Genomic DNA, 17191 nt, shown 5'->3' on the forward strand with positions numbered 1-17191 from the left:
AAACAAAACAAAGAGCTGGCGTTCGTTCACTTTTCAGCCACCTGCACTCGAGGTTTGTTTGTTTTGTCAGGAAGATGCCGCTGTATGAAGGAGTGTGTGAGTAAGCGAGTGAGTAAGTGTGTGTATTGTTCAGGTGTGTCCCTAGGCATGTTTATGCAGAGCTTGACCTATCGTATTCTCTCAGCAGATTGATGATGATATTGAAGCATTTCCGTTGCTGCCTCTCGATCTGTTTGTTCAACCTGTGTTTCACCTCCCTGTTATTCATTCAGGCAAATGAACTGAACAGATTGCTGTGCTTAATGGCTTTGTGTGTGTGTGTGTGTGTGTGTGTGTGTGTGTGTGTGTGTGTGTGTGTGTGTGTGTGTGTGTGTGTGTGTGTGTGTGTGTGTGTGTGTGTGATACACAGCTGAGGTTCTTGTTTGTGAATAATGATATTGTGTTTAATCTGACGGTGTGTGTGAATAGGAGAGAAGACAAGAAATGCAAACAAGTGAAATGCAGAAAAGGAGAACAAATGTTGCGTCTCGGAAAAGTCAAAACTCTGAGAAGTTCATAATAGATGGATTATTAACCTGTTCTCATAATTGAACTGAAGTAAATATACAGCTGCCTGGAAACACATTGGTTGAAACTTTTCTCTGATTAACTAAGTGGCTAAAACACTCAGGGTCGTGCAGTTAGAGGAACATATTTGGTTGTGACCTGATTTGTAGCCTTGAAGTGACCGCAACAGTTTTTATCACTTTATAGTTACTTGCACTGGTTGTGGTTGTGATTTTGATCTGTTCATGATTACTATTATAGAGCTTGTTGATATGAAGGTTTTATTCTTTGTTTCTTATCCTTTCTTTCCTCCTCCGTGTCTCTTGTCCTTCAGGGGCGATCCTGGGCCGATCGGAAACGCGGGAGTGCGTGTTCTACAACTCCAACTGGGAGAAAGACCGAACGAACCGCAGTGGAATTGAACCTTGTACCGGAGAGAAAGACAAGCGCAGACACTGCTTCTCCACGTGGAAGAACAGCTCGGGAACCATCGAGCTTGTCAAACAGGGCTGCTGGCTCGACGACGTCAACTGTTACGACAGGTACACACGCTAAATAGGAATGTGATCAATCGTTCTGTAAGTCGGTATGTCATGAACAATCAGTGTAGGCTGAATAGGAAGCCATATATATACACACACACATGTGTATATACACACACACACACACACACACGTGTGGTATTATTATATTTTGTACACAGTAAAAATAAAGGATAAGAAACAAAGAATGTGTTTTCATAACACAGAACCGATTGCAGGACCAGAAAATATTGCCGTGGATAAATAAAAATAATCGAGAAACAGATTTTTGTGAGCTGAACACAAACTGTCTCGCTTCTGCTCTTCATCAAGATCAGATCATTAATATCTGCGTGCACTCTATCAGCCTTGAATCGTCCTGTAAACCTTGCAGCGTCAGGTTGTATCCCATCAGGATATGTGTGCAGTGTTGCACAAGTTTTATACAGAAAGTGGAACAAGTGCTCAGTGTTTGGTTGTGGGATTTTCTTCTTGTGTTCAGTGTTGTATCTTCTCGCCTCAGACGGCGGAGCTCCTGTCACCGATCGCTTACTGCGAAGTGTTTGCGAAGCAATTTGTGGCCTGAGAGAGAAAGAGGGATTCATGTGGAGGATCATGTGCTGAAAGAGCTGAATGAGCGAGTGTGTGTGTGTGTGTGTGTGTGTGTGTGTACGCATGTATGCACGGTTGTTTAACTTTGCGTGTAGAAACAGTTCTCTCAATCTTTTTCTTGTCTCGACACTTGAGAGCTGGTAATGGGCAAAATGCCAGGAGATGTAAACACTACAAAACAAACTCTTTCTTTGTTGTCTGTCTGTCTGTCTGTGTCTGCAGTAGCGAGTGTGTGGAGAGGAAAGACAGCCCTGAAGTGTTTTTCTGCTGCTGTGAGGGTAACATGTGCAACGAGAAGATTTACTACAGCCCAGATACTCAAACTGTACAGAGTGAGTCAGTCTCTCTCTCTCTCTCTCTCTCTCTCTCTCTCTCTCTCTCTCTCTCTCTCTCTCTCTTCCTTTCTTTCTTTCTTTCCTTCTTTCTGTCACACACACACACGCACATACGCGCTCACACACATTTACATTGGTTGTTTTTTTGTTTTTTACCTCCCAAGGCATCATCATGAAAGTCCTCCATCCAGGGTTTACATTAACCAAGGGTTTCCTGACATTTAGAGGCTAACAGCGTCTGTGGGCATTTTTAAAGCAGTCTGACACTTTTTATGCCACAACTATAGCGTTCAGACTAAGGGTGCACAAGCAGTAGAACATCAAAACCGTTCTAGAGCTTTACTGATAGATAATCATCTGCATTCGCTCATCGGACACCGGTGACAGGACCGCAGTGACTTTCTCACAGTAACGGTCTCATTATATCCAATAATGAACAATAGCGTTCCTGTTGTCCTGTTGAAACATTTTTCCTGTGATAAGGTTGAATATCCCTAAAAGAAAGGAGTGTGTGAGCCAATCAGCACAGCACACTAACTACACACAAAATCATGAGCAGGTTTTAGCAGAGATTGTAAACCGTTTAAAGCGTCAGTGTGTAAATGTAGCAGCGGCCTTGCGTTTCTGGCGATTAGAGAGCGGAGACATTATGTAATCAATTGCTGTACTCAGAGGGCTCAACCCCAGCAGGGCAATTACATTAAAGTGAGTGTGTAAGCCTTTTCCTAACACACAGCGTAATCATAACAACCAGCGCAGCTCACATCGTCTACACACAGAACAAAGATGCTGTGGCAAACAGTGTATACACTCCACGTGACCAGGACGCGTTTCTGTTGCTCTCCTCTTTTCCTTTTGAACGACAATAGGAGTTTTACGAACGTTAGCACCGCCGCTCCTCCTTCAGGACGCTGCAATTTCCATTCGTGATCTAGAAATGCACAAAAACTCCTTTTAAACGTCCGTGACAACAACTTCAGAGAGATTGTTGTCGTGGCAGTAAAATGAAAACTTTGTCGTCTACGTAAAGAGTGACCAGAAGTCTATTAAAGGACTCGTAACCAAAAAGAAAAACATTGACATTTCTCCAAGCTGGAAAATGGCATTGAGCGGAAACCGTTAGCAGCAGTGAAAAGACGTGTTTCACAAAGGCATGATGGTCATACAGCGAATAAAATGAGCAGGAGAATTGAAAAAGTCCTTCGATTTATTTTAAATAATGCAGGAACATCTATAAAAACCTAACCTGAATGAAATGTTTTGTCCGATTCATCATGCGTAATGACGATTCGTAAGGTCAAGCAAACGTCTGCGCTCCACCGAATGCGCCCTCTCTACACTTACGCTCAGCGGGTACGACTCATTCGGGTGTCCGAGCAGACCGACGATCCTGAAATAACACAATCTGAGTGAGGATCTCAAGTCAAACATCAGTGCCAGAAGCTCGTCGTCTTCCGTTTGAGCCGTCTTTAACGTCCTGCTTCTTTCGTTTCACGATGTTAAGCGATGATAAAAAGTCTGATGTCGTCAGCGTAACGGTGACTCTCTAACGTCAGTAACTCCATTTGTAACGTAATTCGGTTCATTATGAACGGAACGGATGGAACAGCTCCTAGATCAGCACTTCTATTCTCATGGTTCAACCCCAGGAGGGCAATTACATTAAAGAGAGTGTTTAAGTCTTCTTATTTAACAGACAGAGATATGGCCCACAGCTGGTGCAGCGTTAGCTAACCGAACACGTCTTGGTTGCTCTGTGCCACATCTGGCATGTGGGAAATGATTATTTATTTATTTATTTTTGAAGTGTGAAGTGAGGATTTTGCTGAGCTGATCTCATGGTCACCTCCTGTTTATCCACACACTCTTCACAGCAGCAGTGAAGATTCAAATGTTTTCACATGTCTTCACGAGGTTCTTCCAGCAACGAGGACTGTGTCTTTAGCTACAGAACGGATGCAAAACCAAACGTTTTAACGTAAAACGCGACGAGAGACGTTTTCCGACACCGTGAGATGATCTGACGTAGACGTTCCCGAGACCTTGTTACGAACATTTGAATCAGAGTTCTAAAAGGCGACGCTGCTAGACGGCGGGTCAGATTTCCACTTTTCTACGATGTTGCTCACCTGTCTTGTTGCCACGGTAGCCGAATCTGCATAGCTAGTTATGCATGCAAAACCTCCCATTTCGCCGCACTCGGCGTCGCTTTGCTTGCCGTTTGCATAAATGTAAACATTTCTAAGGGGTTTTGTTTGTGCTATAAAGAGTACACACAGTAGGAATGTTTGCTTTTATCACGAGAGGTCCAAAATGACAGAGCGAGTTAAATCACGCCGATGTTTTCCCTGTTCATGTTCAGTAAATTGGAACGAATTTCGGTTAGTAATAAGGTTGTGAGTGCCGCACTGAGGAAACAGGGTCCTGATAGGGCATGAGGAAGGACCCAAAGTACTCGTGGTCTCTTTAATGACCTCTGTTTGTGTGCTGCAGCCACGTCTAACCCGCTGCCCCCGAAGCCGGAGCTGTTCAACACACTGCTCTACTCTCTGGTGCCAATCATGGGCATTGCTGCCATCCTGCTCTTCTCCTTCTGGATGTACCACCACCACAAGCTGGCGTATCCGCCCATGCTGGTCCCCACACAGGTACGCTTCTGTGTGCACATAGACACGACTTTCATTACATCACTGCTGTGTTTTTATTACAACAGGCTAATGGGAAGACAATAGCGGTCGTCATGTGGTGATGACGACCTTTAGTGATCTGAGACACCTGTAGCAAAATGATTCAGTGAGCGTTAAATCTTTATGCTCCTGTTCAGCAAGGTGTGAACCGTGGATACGGGATTTCTCTCCGTCTTAGTCTCTCTCTCTCTCTATTTCTGTCTTAGTCTCTCTCTCGCGCTCTCTCTCTCTCTCTCTCTCTCTCTCTCTCTCTCTCTGTGTCTTGGTTTCTCTCTCTCTCTCTGTGTTTTTCTCTCTCTCTCTCTGTGTCTTGGTTTCTCTCTCTCTCTGTCTCTCTCTCTCTCTCTCTCTGTGTCTTGGTTTCTCTCTCTCTCTCTCTGTGTCTTGGTTTCACTCTCTCTCTGTGTCTTGGTTTCTCTCTCTCTCTTTCTCTCTGTCTCAGTTTCTCTCTCTCTGTCTGTCTTTCTTGTCTTGTTCAATTTCTGTCATGGTTTCTGTCAGTCTCTCTTTTTTTTGTTTATCTATTAGTGTTTTGAATTCTCTGAATACTGTGTGTGTGTGCACGCGTGTGTGTGTGCGTGTGCCTATTATTTACCATATCAGAAAGAAGAACCCAGTGAAACTTTGCTGTCAGACAGCAGATCAGACCAGAGAGGGAATAAAATCTCTGCCATTTGTGAGCTAATGCCTCTCACACAGTAACTAGTCTCTGGTTCTATGAGCTACCTTCTGCTAATCTACTACAGAAACTGTACTGGGTCGTGTTGAGAAATCTCAAACTTACAGACAGGGTTTGTTTGTTTTTTTTTCTCTTTGTTCAATGATCGTTCTAATCTACAGTATTGAAGCTGAAATACATACAAATATTGTGTGCTGGAACGCTTTACAGGGTCGGCTTCTGGATTACAAGCTGCCTCGATGTAGCTTTTCACACACAGTCATCATTATTCATCATTATATTTCACCTGCTTCTTTCCCCAGCATTTCTTCCCAAGCCGATCGAAAATGTATTGCTGCTGCGGCGCAGCATTTTAATCATCATAACTCGTAGGCCGACTCGAGGATTTTCCTCCGAGCTGTAATTTTGTGTTTATTCCGGTTTTGGTGCCAACCTTTTGTGCACACACATTCCCGGATGCAGTAATCTAAATTCACACATCTCTTTGTCTCCCGACTGTCCCTTCATTTCCCTCCTTTCTGCATTAGTACACTGATGGTCATGTAGGTTTGTCTTCGTCACACTTCACGTTAACATGACGGTCCTCTTTCATACACTTCTCATCTTTAAGACTCTTCCCTCTCTTCACCGGAAGCAGTAATTCCCTTCTTTTGCCTTCTCTTCTCTTTTTTGCTAGCACGCCTTTCATATAATGATAGAGGTAAGATGAGTTTAATTAACTCATGAATTCATTGTCTTTTCTTCCTCCTGTTGCATCATTAAAGTCCCCTCTCATTTCTCCCTATTCAGGCTCGTTCACCTTTTCTTTCCTCTTCTTTAGAGTCTGATCTCAGTTTGCATGTGTGGTTGGATGGAACGTGGCAGATTTTTTCTTTGCACAACCCTAATTTAAGTGTGTGTGTCATTTCAGTTGAACCTGCATGGACGGATGAGTTCTGATACCGATGATGATAATTATGCGATACTGTGGTAAAATGTCTTGTGTGAGAGAGCTCAGGTTTCTGTGTGTTGCTAAGAGCGTTTCTACCTCTAAATTGTGGACAAACGACGAATTGATCGGCTGACTTATCAAGCAGGTGAACGCTCCTGTGTGCTGTGTGGTTTATCAGAAACCTCGCAAACCTCAGAAGTAGAACGAATGCATATATGCAAATGAATGCATGTGTGCAAACGAATGCATGTATGACAAATGTAGAAGGTCGTGTCGCGGCGATCGTGCAACAGTGATGGTGAAGGTTAGCCGATGCTTCCTCCAAGCTCCATGACGCCAACCAACCGTATCTCACTCCGAGCAAAAGCGCCTTCTTCTTCTTCTTCTTCTGCCTTCTTCCTCACAGAGATCTATGAGATCATGTGGGAAGGAAGACGAGTGATTTTCAGTGGAGCTTTGAAAATCTCTCCCCCCCCGCACAAGCGCTAAGCTGTTCACAACCTGCTGTGTTTTAAGTTTAACTTTAAAGCGAACGTGTTTTTTGTCACCACGTCTCGGAGGTACAGAGAGAAGACTATATATAAAATCAAAGCATGGACATGATCAGCTTGTCCGTACGACCGGGTTACTGATTTATCTGCCGCTGCTCCGGTGCATATCTCTAACTACAGTGTTATACAGTGGTTTTTTTTTTGCTTCTGTTATGATGGCTGTCTTAAACAATCTTACTGATTCTCTTTGCTTTTTCGTCTGAATTCTGAAAGTTAAAGGCCTTCTGTGCATCTAACTTAATTTTCTTTAATTAACGGAGACATGTGCTTTCCTTTGGGAGGAAGATCGAACCGTTTTCACCTCCACTGTCAGCTTTCGGTGCCTCTTTAATTATTGAGAGGCAAAGAGAAAAGTCAAAACGTAAGCATCTGTGTGTGTGTGTGTGGGGGGGGGGTGTTTACAGACCACACGACCCTGGTCAATGTCACAGCAAACCTCGCTCCTTGCGCTCTTTCTCTCACACTCTCTCTGTCTCTCTCTCTATGTCTCTTTCTCTCTCTCTCTGTCTCTCTCTCCGTCTCTTTCTCTGTGTCTCTCTCGCTCTCTCACACACACACACACTCTCTCTCTCTCTGTCACTTTCTCTCTCTCACACGCTGTCACTTTCTCTCTCTCTCTCTTTGTCTCTTTCTCTGTCTCTCTCTCTCTCACACACACACACTCTTTCTGTCTCTCTCTCTCCCTCTCTCTCTCTGCTCTCTCTCTGCTCTCTCTCTCTCTGCTCTCTCTCTCTCTCTCCCTCTCTGCTCTCTCTCTCTCTCTCCCTCTGCGCTCTCTCTCTCTCTCTCTCTCTCTCTCTCTCTCTCTCTCTCTGTCAGAGCACTGCTGTTAACCTGAACAGACAGGATAAAGTAAAGTACATGGATAGACGATAATTGTGCAGTGATCTCTAAGGTGGTTCGGCAGCAGAAGATCTCTGCACTAGATAACCTCAATAAACCCAGTTAATAATGTTTTACACAATCAGACCAATAACGCCTCTTCAGATGTTCTATAGACAAATGAACATCTATGTCGTGAGTGCGCGTGTGTGTGTGATAGAGAGTGAGCAACTCATTAATGTTGTCATATTGTCATGACAAGGCTAAAACCTTGTGCAGTTGTTCCACTCGATCTTCTTTGAGAATTCAGGTTGATGCGGTTTTATGTACTTGTCTACCACAGAGTTGTATTTTCAGCTACAATTCACATCTCTATTTTATATAACGCACTTGTTCTAGTGCTTTTGTCGTTTCTATGGTAACGATTTACACAGGGACATGAATGGCAGACCTTCCACATAAATGGACTAAAAATTATTTTAAAAAGAAAAATGCACCACTTATACGGTGGCTTTCTGATGTCAGCAAACAGGACGTCTTCCTTCACTGCAAAGACAGAAGGTGAAAATCTCCTTTAACGAACAGTGAGTGAATGTGTATGTGCTGTGAAATGTTCACATCATTCAACCGCATTGTTAATTATTAACTGCAAAATATGTTGAAATCCTTAATTATTCTGCAGAATGAATAATATGAATAATAACCTTTAGAAATTGAGCATTGTGTCTCTGAAGCTTTAATTTTTGTCCATATCAGGTTACACTGGTTGATTATATCAGTCATACGACCGATAAGTCATACGACCGATTGCCTCGGCAACACACCAGGTCTTGAATGTGAAAAAGAAAAGGGAGAGTGAATGGATGCAAAATGCTCGGATCTGTATGTATATTATGATGAGGAAGAATTTGTGGGTTGATTGGAGAAGCAGGTTGTTGATTAAAACCTGTGTTCTTTTTGTCAGACACACAGGTTTAGTAAATACTGATAACTGCTGATTGGTTGCTGGTCTGTATTCTGTAGGACCCTGGGTTGACTCCGCCCTCTCCGCTCCTTGGCCAGAAGCCTCTGCAGTTGCTGGAGATCAAGGCTAGGGGGCGCTTTGGCTGCGTGTGGAAGGCACAGCTGCTCAACGAACACGTGGCTGTGAAGATCTTCCCCATCCAGGTACTACTGTGTGTGTCTCTGTCTGTGTGTGTTAGAGTGTATTTGTGTGTTTGTGTGTTTGTGTGTTAGTAAGTCTAAGAAATCCTGTATTCTGTACAAAGATGTGTGTGTATTCTATGTGACAGAATAAGCAGTCCTGGCAGAATGAGTACGAGATGTACAGCTTGAGTGGAATGAAACACGAGAACGTCCTCAACTTCATGGGAGCTGAGAAGAGAGGAAACGGCATGGACATCGAGCTCTGGCTCATTACAGCTTACCATGACAAGGTGCGCACACACACACACAAAATGTAATGGTTAAATGTGCACTTTGTCTCTCTTTCTCACACACACACACGAAGGCTTTATATGATTCTCCCGTTCACTCAAAGCTCACGCCTGCCCCCTGCTGACTGGAATATCAGAATCAGCAATGCATCGTAGATCTAAAGTGTTTTTCTGAATGATCATTAATGATGCACTTTGTGATCCCATCACAGTTTTTCACCTCATCGACCACCAGCACACGTTTTAACTCAAGTCACACAAGCAGCTCAAATTCCTCTTCATTTTCTGCCTTCGAAGCTAGAGCAAAGAAACATGTTTATATATCATAAGATGTCTGATATGATTTTTAACGTATAATTATTATGTGTGTGTGTGTGTGTGTCATCAGGGCTCGATGACTGATTATCTAAAGGCTAATGTGTTGTCTTGGAATGAGCTGTGTCACATAGCTCAGACTTTTGCACGAGGGTTGGCGTACCTGCACGAGGACATCCCAGGCCTGAAGGACGGCCACAAGCCTGTCATTGCACACAGGTATTCTTTCTCTCTCTCACACACACACACACACAAACTCCTTAAACTCACCCCACACTTCTCTTAGTTTATGATGTGTGTCTGTGTGTGTGTGTGTATCTTTCTCTCTCTCTTTCCAGGGATATTAAGAGTAAGAACATACTGTTAAAGAACAATCTCGCCGCATGCATTGCGGACTTTGGCCTCGCTCTCAAGTTTGAGGCGGGGAAATCTGCAGGTGACACACACGGACAGGTGAGCTGTGTTCTTTATACTGATCAGGAGTTCTCTCATTGTGCTCACAGTGGTATTTAGTAATAATGATAATGAGGATGATAGAGTTGTCGTACAAGGTCGGGGAAATAATGAATGGTGTGTGTGTTTATAGGTGGGTACCCGGCGCTACATGGCTCCAGAGGTGTTGGAAGGAGCCATAAATTTTCAGAGAGACGCCTTCCTGAGGATTGACATGTACGCTGTTGGACTTGTGCTGTGGGAACTGGCGTCCCGCTGCACTGCTGCAGATGGTAACACACACACACACACACACACACACACACAAAGTATCAAAAGTCCATGTGCTAGCCCTTCAGCCTAATGCTGACTATGTATGTGAATATATTGCTTATCATACAGAACATGATGCCTCTGACCTGCCCTTCAAAACCCCCAAAACACACACACACAGACACGCATTGGCTAACTCACGATGTGTGTTTAGGTCCAGTGGATGAGTACGCTTTGCCGTTTGAGGAGGAGGTTGGTCAGCATCCCTCATTAGAAGACATGCAGGAAGTCGTCGTCCACAAGAAACTCAGACCCACTTTAAGAGAGTACTGGCAGAAACATGCGGTAAGAAACACACACACGTGCATGGATGTGTAACTGTGAGCTCATGTTGCACTCTGAAGTCTTTGACTCATCAGTGTAAGCATTAAAATGAACACAATAGATTGGGTATAAAGTGATGTGTGTGTGTGTGTGTGTGTGTGGAGCAGGGCCTGGCCACGCTCTGCGAGACCATAGAAGAGTGCTGGGATCACGAAGCCGAGGCTCGACTCTCGGCCGGCTGCGTGGAGGAACGCATCATCACTATGCAGCGACAGACCAACCTCATCGCACCTGACGACATCCTCACTGTCGTCACCATGGTGACCAACCTGGACTATCCACCCAAAGAGTCCAGCCTATGATGCTTAACCTCATCAGCTAATCAGACTGCAAGGGTGGGATGAGGTAGAGCTCGGGGTGCGACAAGCATCTCCTGCTCCCACTCACGTGTATCTGTGTATGCACATGAGGACACACACGTGTGTGAGAGACAGTTTAATCCTTATGAACTCCTGGAGGGAACGGAAATACATGAAAAACGATCGTGCGCGCGCGCGCACACACACACACACACACACAGGACCTTCGCACAGGAGGCTCATGAAAGGAAGTCGTCAGTTGCACCAAAAGTGTTCTTTTTCCACAAGAAGACGACTTCTTGATATAATTTTTTTAAACAAGAGCAAAGACTTTTAACAAAAATATACAGTTTGGCTTTAGTACGAAAAGGGCCACACTCATAAACTGCGTTTGCTTTTTGTTTCCTCCTCCTGCATTTTTATAAATCATTATTGTTACGCCAATAAGAAAGCGCTTCTGAATGTCCTATACTACTGCTACTGCTCTCTCACACACACACACACACACACACACACACACACACAGAGTAATCATCATACACACCCATACGCGTGTCTCGAGGACACCTCACCTTGTGTTCCTATGAACAAAACCAGTGTTTCATTCTCTATGCAATAAGGGACATTTGAATTGAGATTTTATTTAATTTATGCAAATTAGTTAAGGCAACAAACGAATACGATTGGCTTTCATGAATTTCTGCCGGCCTGCAGCCTGAGACACAGTACAGATTTGGGGGAAATTGACATTTTGTTTTTGGGCACTTAAAGAGCTTCTTTGTACAGATGGATTCTGGGAAATTGAAGGTGATCCTAAACATATCATCTAAATCCTATGAGTCGTATTTAAATATCTAAATACAATATTAAGTTTTTATTCATCAGGTGATCCGAGACACACACACACACACACGCATGCATGCAACATTTCTGCCTTACCATATTGGCTTTATTTCTTAGTCTGCATTCAAAAGCATTTTTGTTGTGTTTTTTTTTTTTTTTTTCCTTTTCCTTTTATATTTTTTGTGAAATATCTTTCAGTGTGCTGCACGAGTTGCGAAGGCTAATCCGAGTCTTTCGAAGTCTCAAGGACGGTGTGATGGAGACACTTTGCGACGTGTTGTTGATTTTAGAAGGCTGTAGAAGAGCTCGTCTATTACACTATTTTTATTTGATGTTCTCTTTTCATCATCCCTGTTTTCAAAAGCTAACAGTTATTTCTCTCTCTCTCTCTCATACACACACACACGCAGCTCAGCTGCTCTGGTTTTCATGATACACCTCAGGTAACCTCTTGGTATTTCTCCTTCTCTCTCCTCTGTTCATTCTTGTACCATTGAATCAATAATCTGGCTCTCGATTTATTCATTTTCTCTACACAAAGGATGTGCATATTTCTTATGACACTAAATCTCTCTCTCTCTCTCTCTCTCTCTCTCTTTTCCCCCATATGGAAACACTACATCAGTATTCAGGGATTCAGCACTATGCGTTTGTAAAATTACAGCTCTTATGCAATCATGTCAGGTGCAACAGCATCTTTATCTGTAGCATGTTTCTGAAACTCGGGCTGCTTTTCAGTTATTTATTTTCATGCTACAGTGAGTGCCAATACTTTAAAACAGATACTGAATACATGAACAGAACTCCACTAATTAACAAACATTCAGAAACACTGAATGTCTCACTCTCTCACACACACACACACACACACACTACAGTTTCTCATCACACTTTATATACGCTATTGCAGATGAAAAGGGTGCTTTAGTGCTATTACGTCGCGTGTCTGTGTGTGATTTTTGTAACCTGTTTGAGGAGCGACAGGAGTGTATAAATGTTAACGTGCTGTGAAATTACAGAAAACACAAGATGTGTGTGTGTGTAGGGGCGGAGTTAAGCTCTAAGTGTGTAACACGCTTTCATCTTCAGCCAAGCCTGCTCATTTTTAATGACCGTGGCCGAGCCGCGCGAGCGTCGCAGGCCTCCTGAAGCTGCACATAGCTGTAAATACAGTGTGAATGTCGTACGTTGTAGATTACCAGTATAGCATGAAGTTGTTTTATTTTCAAAGGTAATCATGAGGCAAAAAAAATAATCCTTTTTAAAAAAAAAAAAAAAGAAAAGAAAAGGAAAAAAAAAAAAGTACCTATTCAATAGTGAGATGTTACAGTTTTATATATATCTAGATTTTGGGTCGTATTAATTTATGTCAAGCCTTGTCACTTAAAACCCTACAGTGAATCATGGGGTTTACTTTGTTTCTATTTTGTGTTTTTCTCAACTCAAATGAAATCGCAGTGAAACATCATGCTTTGCAAACCGAGCTGAACGCCTAGACGACATCCAGAGCCACTCTACCGCTCTAGACAGGACGTGAGCCGATACGTTACTCTGCGTAATGCACGAGGGTTGCACAATATGGACACACACACTTTAAAAACAAACTAGGATCGGCATTTTAAAGGTGCAGTTTGTAACGTTTAAAACTCGGAAATTTGGAGTTACGAGTTACACAGCGTTAACTCTGCTCCGAGCCGACTAGCTCAGCCTTTTTTTTTTTAGAGGTGCCCATATTTCTTACAAGAAATTTCCTTAATAAATCCGTCAACCAGGAGAAAGATTTGACCCCCAAAACAAGCAGAAGTAAGAAAAATCAGGTGAAAATCCACCTGGTGTTTTCCTCACCTTGTTTGCTCACAAAGCCACCTAGATGATGTTAACACGAAGCCCTGCTAGCAGATACAAATCCTGCCTCTCTTTCCCTTCACAGACCTGAGGTTTCAATCCCATTTGCTGCTTCAGAAAGTGCTAAAATGGCAAACTGCTCCTTTAACTGAAGTGTTTTCTTTTTTTTTTTTAAATAACGTTCCGGTGCTCAGAAATGGATGCTCACTACAACACGATATAGTTTGTGGTTGAAGATCTTAAACACGATTTGCAATAATGATTCTAAAATCCAGTACATTGTGCAGCCCTGTAGTGCAGCGAAAGCTTGTTCGTGTGATCCATCCAGGCTCGTGTAAGGAACTGGTGAAGAAAAGAACAAGTCACATCCTGGGTGGTTGTTGTTTATGAGATCAGACTGTGAGCTCTGCCATGAGATTAGCCAGCAGTGTTCTTTTATTTTCTAAACCTAAACGCATTACCTCTGTGACAGAGCCCATCTCTCTCTCTCTCTCTATCTTAGTCTCTCTCTCTGTCTGTCTCTCTCCGTCTTAGTCTCTCGCTCTCTCTCTCTCACACACACACATACACACAGCGTCTGATCTGGGAACAGGCCTTGAAGGAGTGCTTGTTAAATACTGTACAGCTAAAATGTATGCTCTTCCCTTCAATAAAGTGACTGCTCTGTTCGACCAGCTGCTCATTGTGCTCCTCTTTTACTTTCCACGTGGTGTGTGTGCATGTGTGTGAGTGTGTTTGGTGTTGATAGAAATCATTAGAAAAACAACATGGGAATAAACCTGTCATTAGTCTCACTATCAGATAAGCCATTATAGAAAAGGAATCAAACCCTCTTGACCAATCAGAATGCAGAATTCCTTCTTTTTTTTTTTTATTAAACATTAAACACGAAGTAGTTTGTGCTTTTGTTTTTTTCCTTCTTAACTTTGAGAGAGAAATAAACAGGTTTATTAAGTGATGATCTGTTTATAGAGACACGTCGCTGTGGAGCACAAGAGGAACATAAAGCTCCGCGTCATCACATCACACCGTCTCACTGTTTTTGTTCTTACTTGTGGTTTAGTAGAATATACAAGCAGTTCAGGTATTTAGTAACGTTGTGATTCTTTACGTGGTACTACACATGCACACACGTATAAAAATAAATGTGTGTGTGTGTGTGAGAGAGAGAGAGAGAGAGAGAGAGAGAGAGAGAGAGAGAGAGAGAGAGAAAGAACGGTTCAAGGGCTTTAAAGATTTCAAGCTGTGTGTGTAACCTGAGACTCTTCTCCCTTTGCAGGCTGGATATTTATCACTTTGGTCAATATTCTTATTCTCTGTTACACACTCTGTCTCACACACTCACTCACACTCTCCCCCATATTCACTCACTCTCACACACACTCTCACTCACACACATGCTCACACACACTCTCTCACTCACACACTGTCTCCCATATTCTCTCTCTCTCTTTCACACACTCACTATTACTCACACACACACTGGCTCCCATATTCTCTCTCACACTCTCTCTTTCACACACATGCTCACTCTTACACACACTCACTGTCTCCCATATTCTCTCTTTCACACACCCTCTCACTCACTATTACTCTCACACACTCACACTCTCTCACTCACACACACTCACTGTCTCCCATATTCTCTCTCACACCCTCTTTCACACAACACACACGCTCACTCTTACACACACACTCACTGTCTCCCATATTCTCTCTCTCTCTCTCTTTCACACACACACTCTTACACCCTCTCTCACTCTCACACTAAAAAACACACCTCACTGTCTCCTATATTCTCTCTCTCTTACTCTCTTTCACACACACTCTCACTCAGTCTCTCATGTATGAGGACAACAGAAGCAACAGCAAACAGATGACATTGTCCCCCATTCAGCTGGACCATTAGCTCAGTCCGGAACATTTACAGTAATCCGAACCCCATCGGCCTCTTTTTAGCCGGTACACATTACTCTACCCTCTAAACACTGACAGTCCACTTAATGAGACACAGGGGAGTCGAGGGGGGAAAATGAACCTGAGGAAAAGAACATGCTGCACCTCTATAGAAAGCACACATCTTTTTCTCCTCCTCATTTTGTCAACACTGATGTGCTGAAGCTTTAGAGCTTTGTCTATTTAAGGTGAGAAAACTGATAGAAAAAGAGTCTCAAGAGTTCAATAAATAAAGAAAAAGAAAAAAGAGAGCGCGAGCAGCTGTTGCTTTGGGGCTTCGTGTTACAGCAACATAATCAACAGCTGTTTGCTGTGATGCAGCTCAGGACCTGAAGACCATTTTACTGTTTCATTCCTGTTACAGAATCACAATATGATCGAGGAGCACAAGTGAAGTAAAATAAGCTACAACTGTCAGGACATGAATATCATAGTGCTCACTTTGTAGGTTTATATATAATTCTTATATGACATAAAGAAACGTTTATAAACATATATAACATTTCTTTCGGACAGTGAGAGATATTCAGGTGGTGGAACTGATGCAGTTTACACAAAGGATGCATTAAGAGAATATTAGTACACACACACTTTCTCACTGTCTCCCCTATTCTCACTCTCTTTCACACACACACACTCACTCCCTTTCGCACACACTCACTCCCTTTCGCACACACTCACTCCCTTTCGCACACACACACACTCCCTTTCGCACACACACTCCCTTTCGCACACACACACACACTCCCTTTCGCACACACACACACTCCCTTTCGCACACACACACACTCCCTTTCGCACACACTCACTCCCTTTCGCACACACTCACTCCCTTTCGCACACACTCACTCCCTTTCGCACACACTCACTCCCTTTCGCACACACTCACTCCCTTTCGCACACACACACACACACACACTCACACACACACACTCACACACACACACACACACTCACACACTCACACACACACACTCACACACACACACTCACACACACACTCACTCCCTTACACACTCACACACTCACTCCCTTACACACTCACACACACACACACACACACACACACTCACACTCCCTTACACACTCTCTCACACACTCACTCACACACACACTCACACACACACTCACACACACACTCACTCACACACACACTCACACACACACTCACACACACACTCACACACACACTCACACACACACTCACACACACACTCACACACACACTCACACACACACTCACACACACACTCACACACACACTCACACACACACTCACACACACACACTCACACACACACTCACACACACACTCACACACACACACACACACACACACACACACACACACACACACACACACACACACACACACACTCACACACACACACACTCACACACACACACACTCACACACACACACACTCACACACACACACACTCACACACACACACACTCACACACACACACACTCACACACACACACACTCACACACACTCACACACACTCACACACACACACACACTCACTCACACAGCAGCAGTAAACAGATGACATTGTTATTCAGCTGGACCATTAGCTCAATCAGTCTAATAATTCGAACCCGTCGGCCTCACGTGTGCACGACAGATGACAGAACAGTCGGTCATTTTATTCGTATGTACAAAGCGTATCTAATAATCCAGCAGGTTCGTCCAAACCATTAATCACTAAACAAGCAGG

General features: G+C 43.4%; 1 protein-coding gene across 1 annotated transcript in view; it reads left to right on the top strand.

The window, feature by feature from the left end:
- Positions 1–14185, top strand: part of acvr2ab (activin A receptor type 2Ab) — a 31624-nt gene extending 17439 nt beyond the window's left edge. Inside the window, exons 2-11 of the mRNA XM_060868806.1 lie at positions 881–1088; positions 1902–2011; positions 4508–4662; positions 8708–8851; positions 8977–9120; positions 9509–9654; positions 9774–9888; positions 10022–10160; positions 10355–10485; positions 10632–14185. Of these exons, the coding sequence (XP_060724789.1) occupies positions 881–1088; positions 1902–2011; positions 4508–4662; positions 8708–8851; positions 8977–9120; positions 9509–9654; positions 9774–9888; positions 10022–10160; positions 10355–10485; positions 10632–10826 (1487 nt within the window). The 3' untranslated portion in view covers positions 10827–14185. The remainder of the gene's footprint in view (positions 1–880; positions 1089–1901; positions 2012–4507; positions 4663–8707; positions 8852–8976; positions 9121–9508; positions 9655–9773; positions 9889–10021; positions 10161–10354; positions 10486–10631) is intronic.
- The last annotated feature ends 3006 nt before the right edge of the window (positions 14186–17191 follow it).

The sequence above is a fragment of the Tachysurus vachellii genome, chromosome 4 (genome assembly GCF_030014155.1).
Source record: "Tachysurus vachellii isolate PV-2020 chromosome 4, HZAU_Pvac_v1, whole genome shotgun sequence".
In the NCBI taxonomy this organism is placed as follows: Eukaryota; Metazoa; Chordata; class Actinopteri; order Siluriformes; family Bagridae; genus Tachysurus; species Tachysurus vachellii.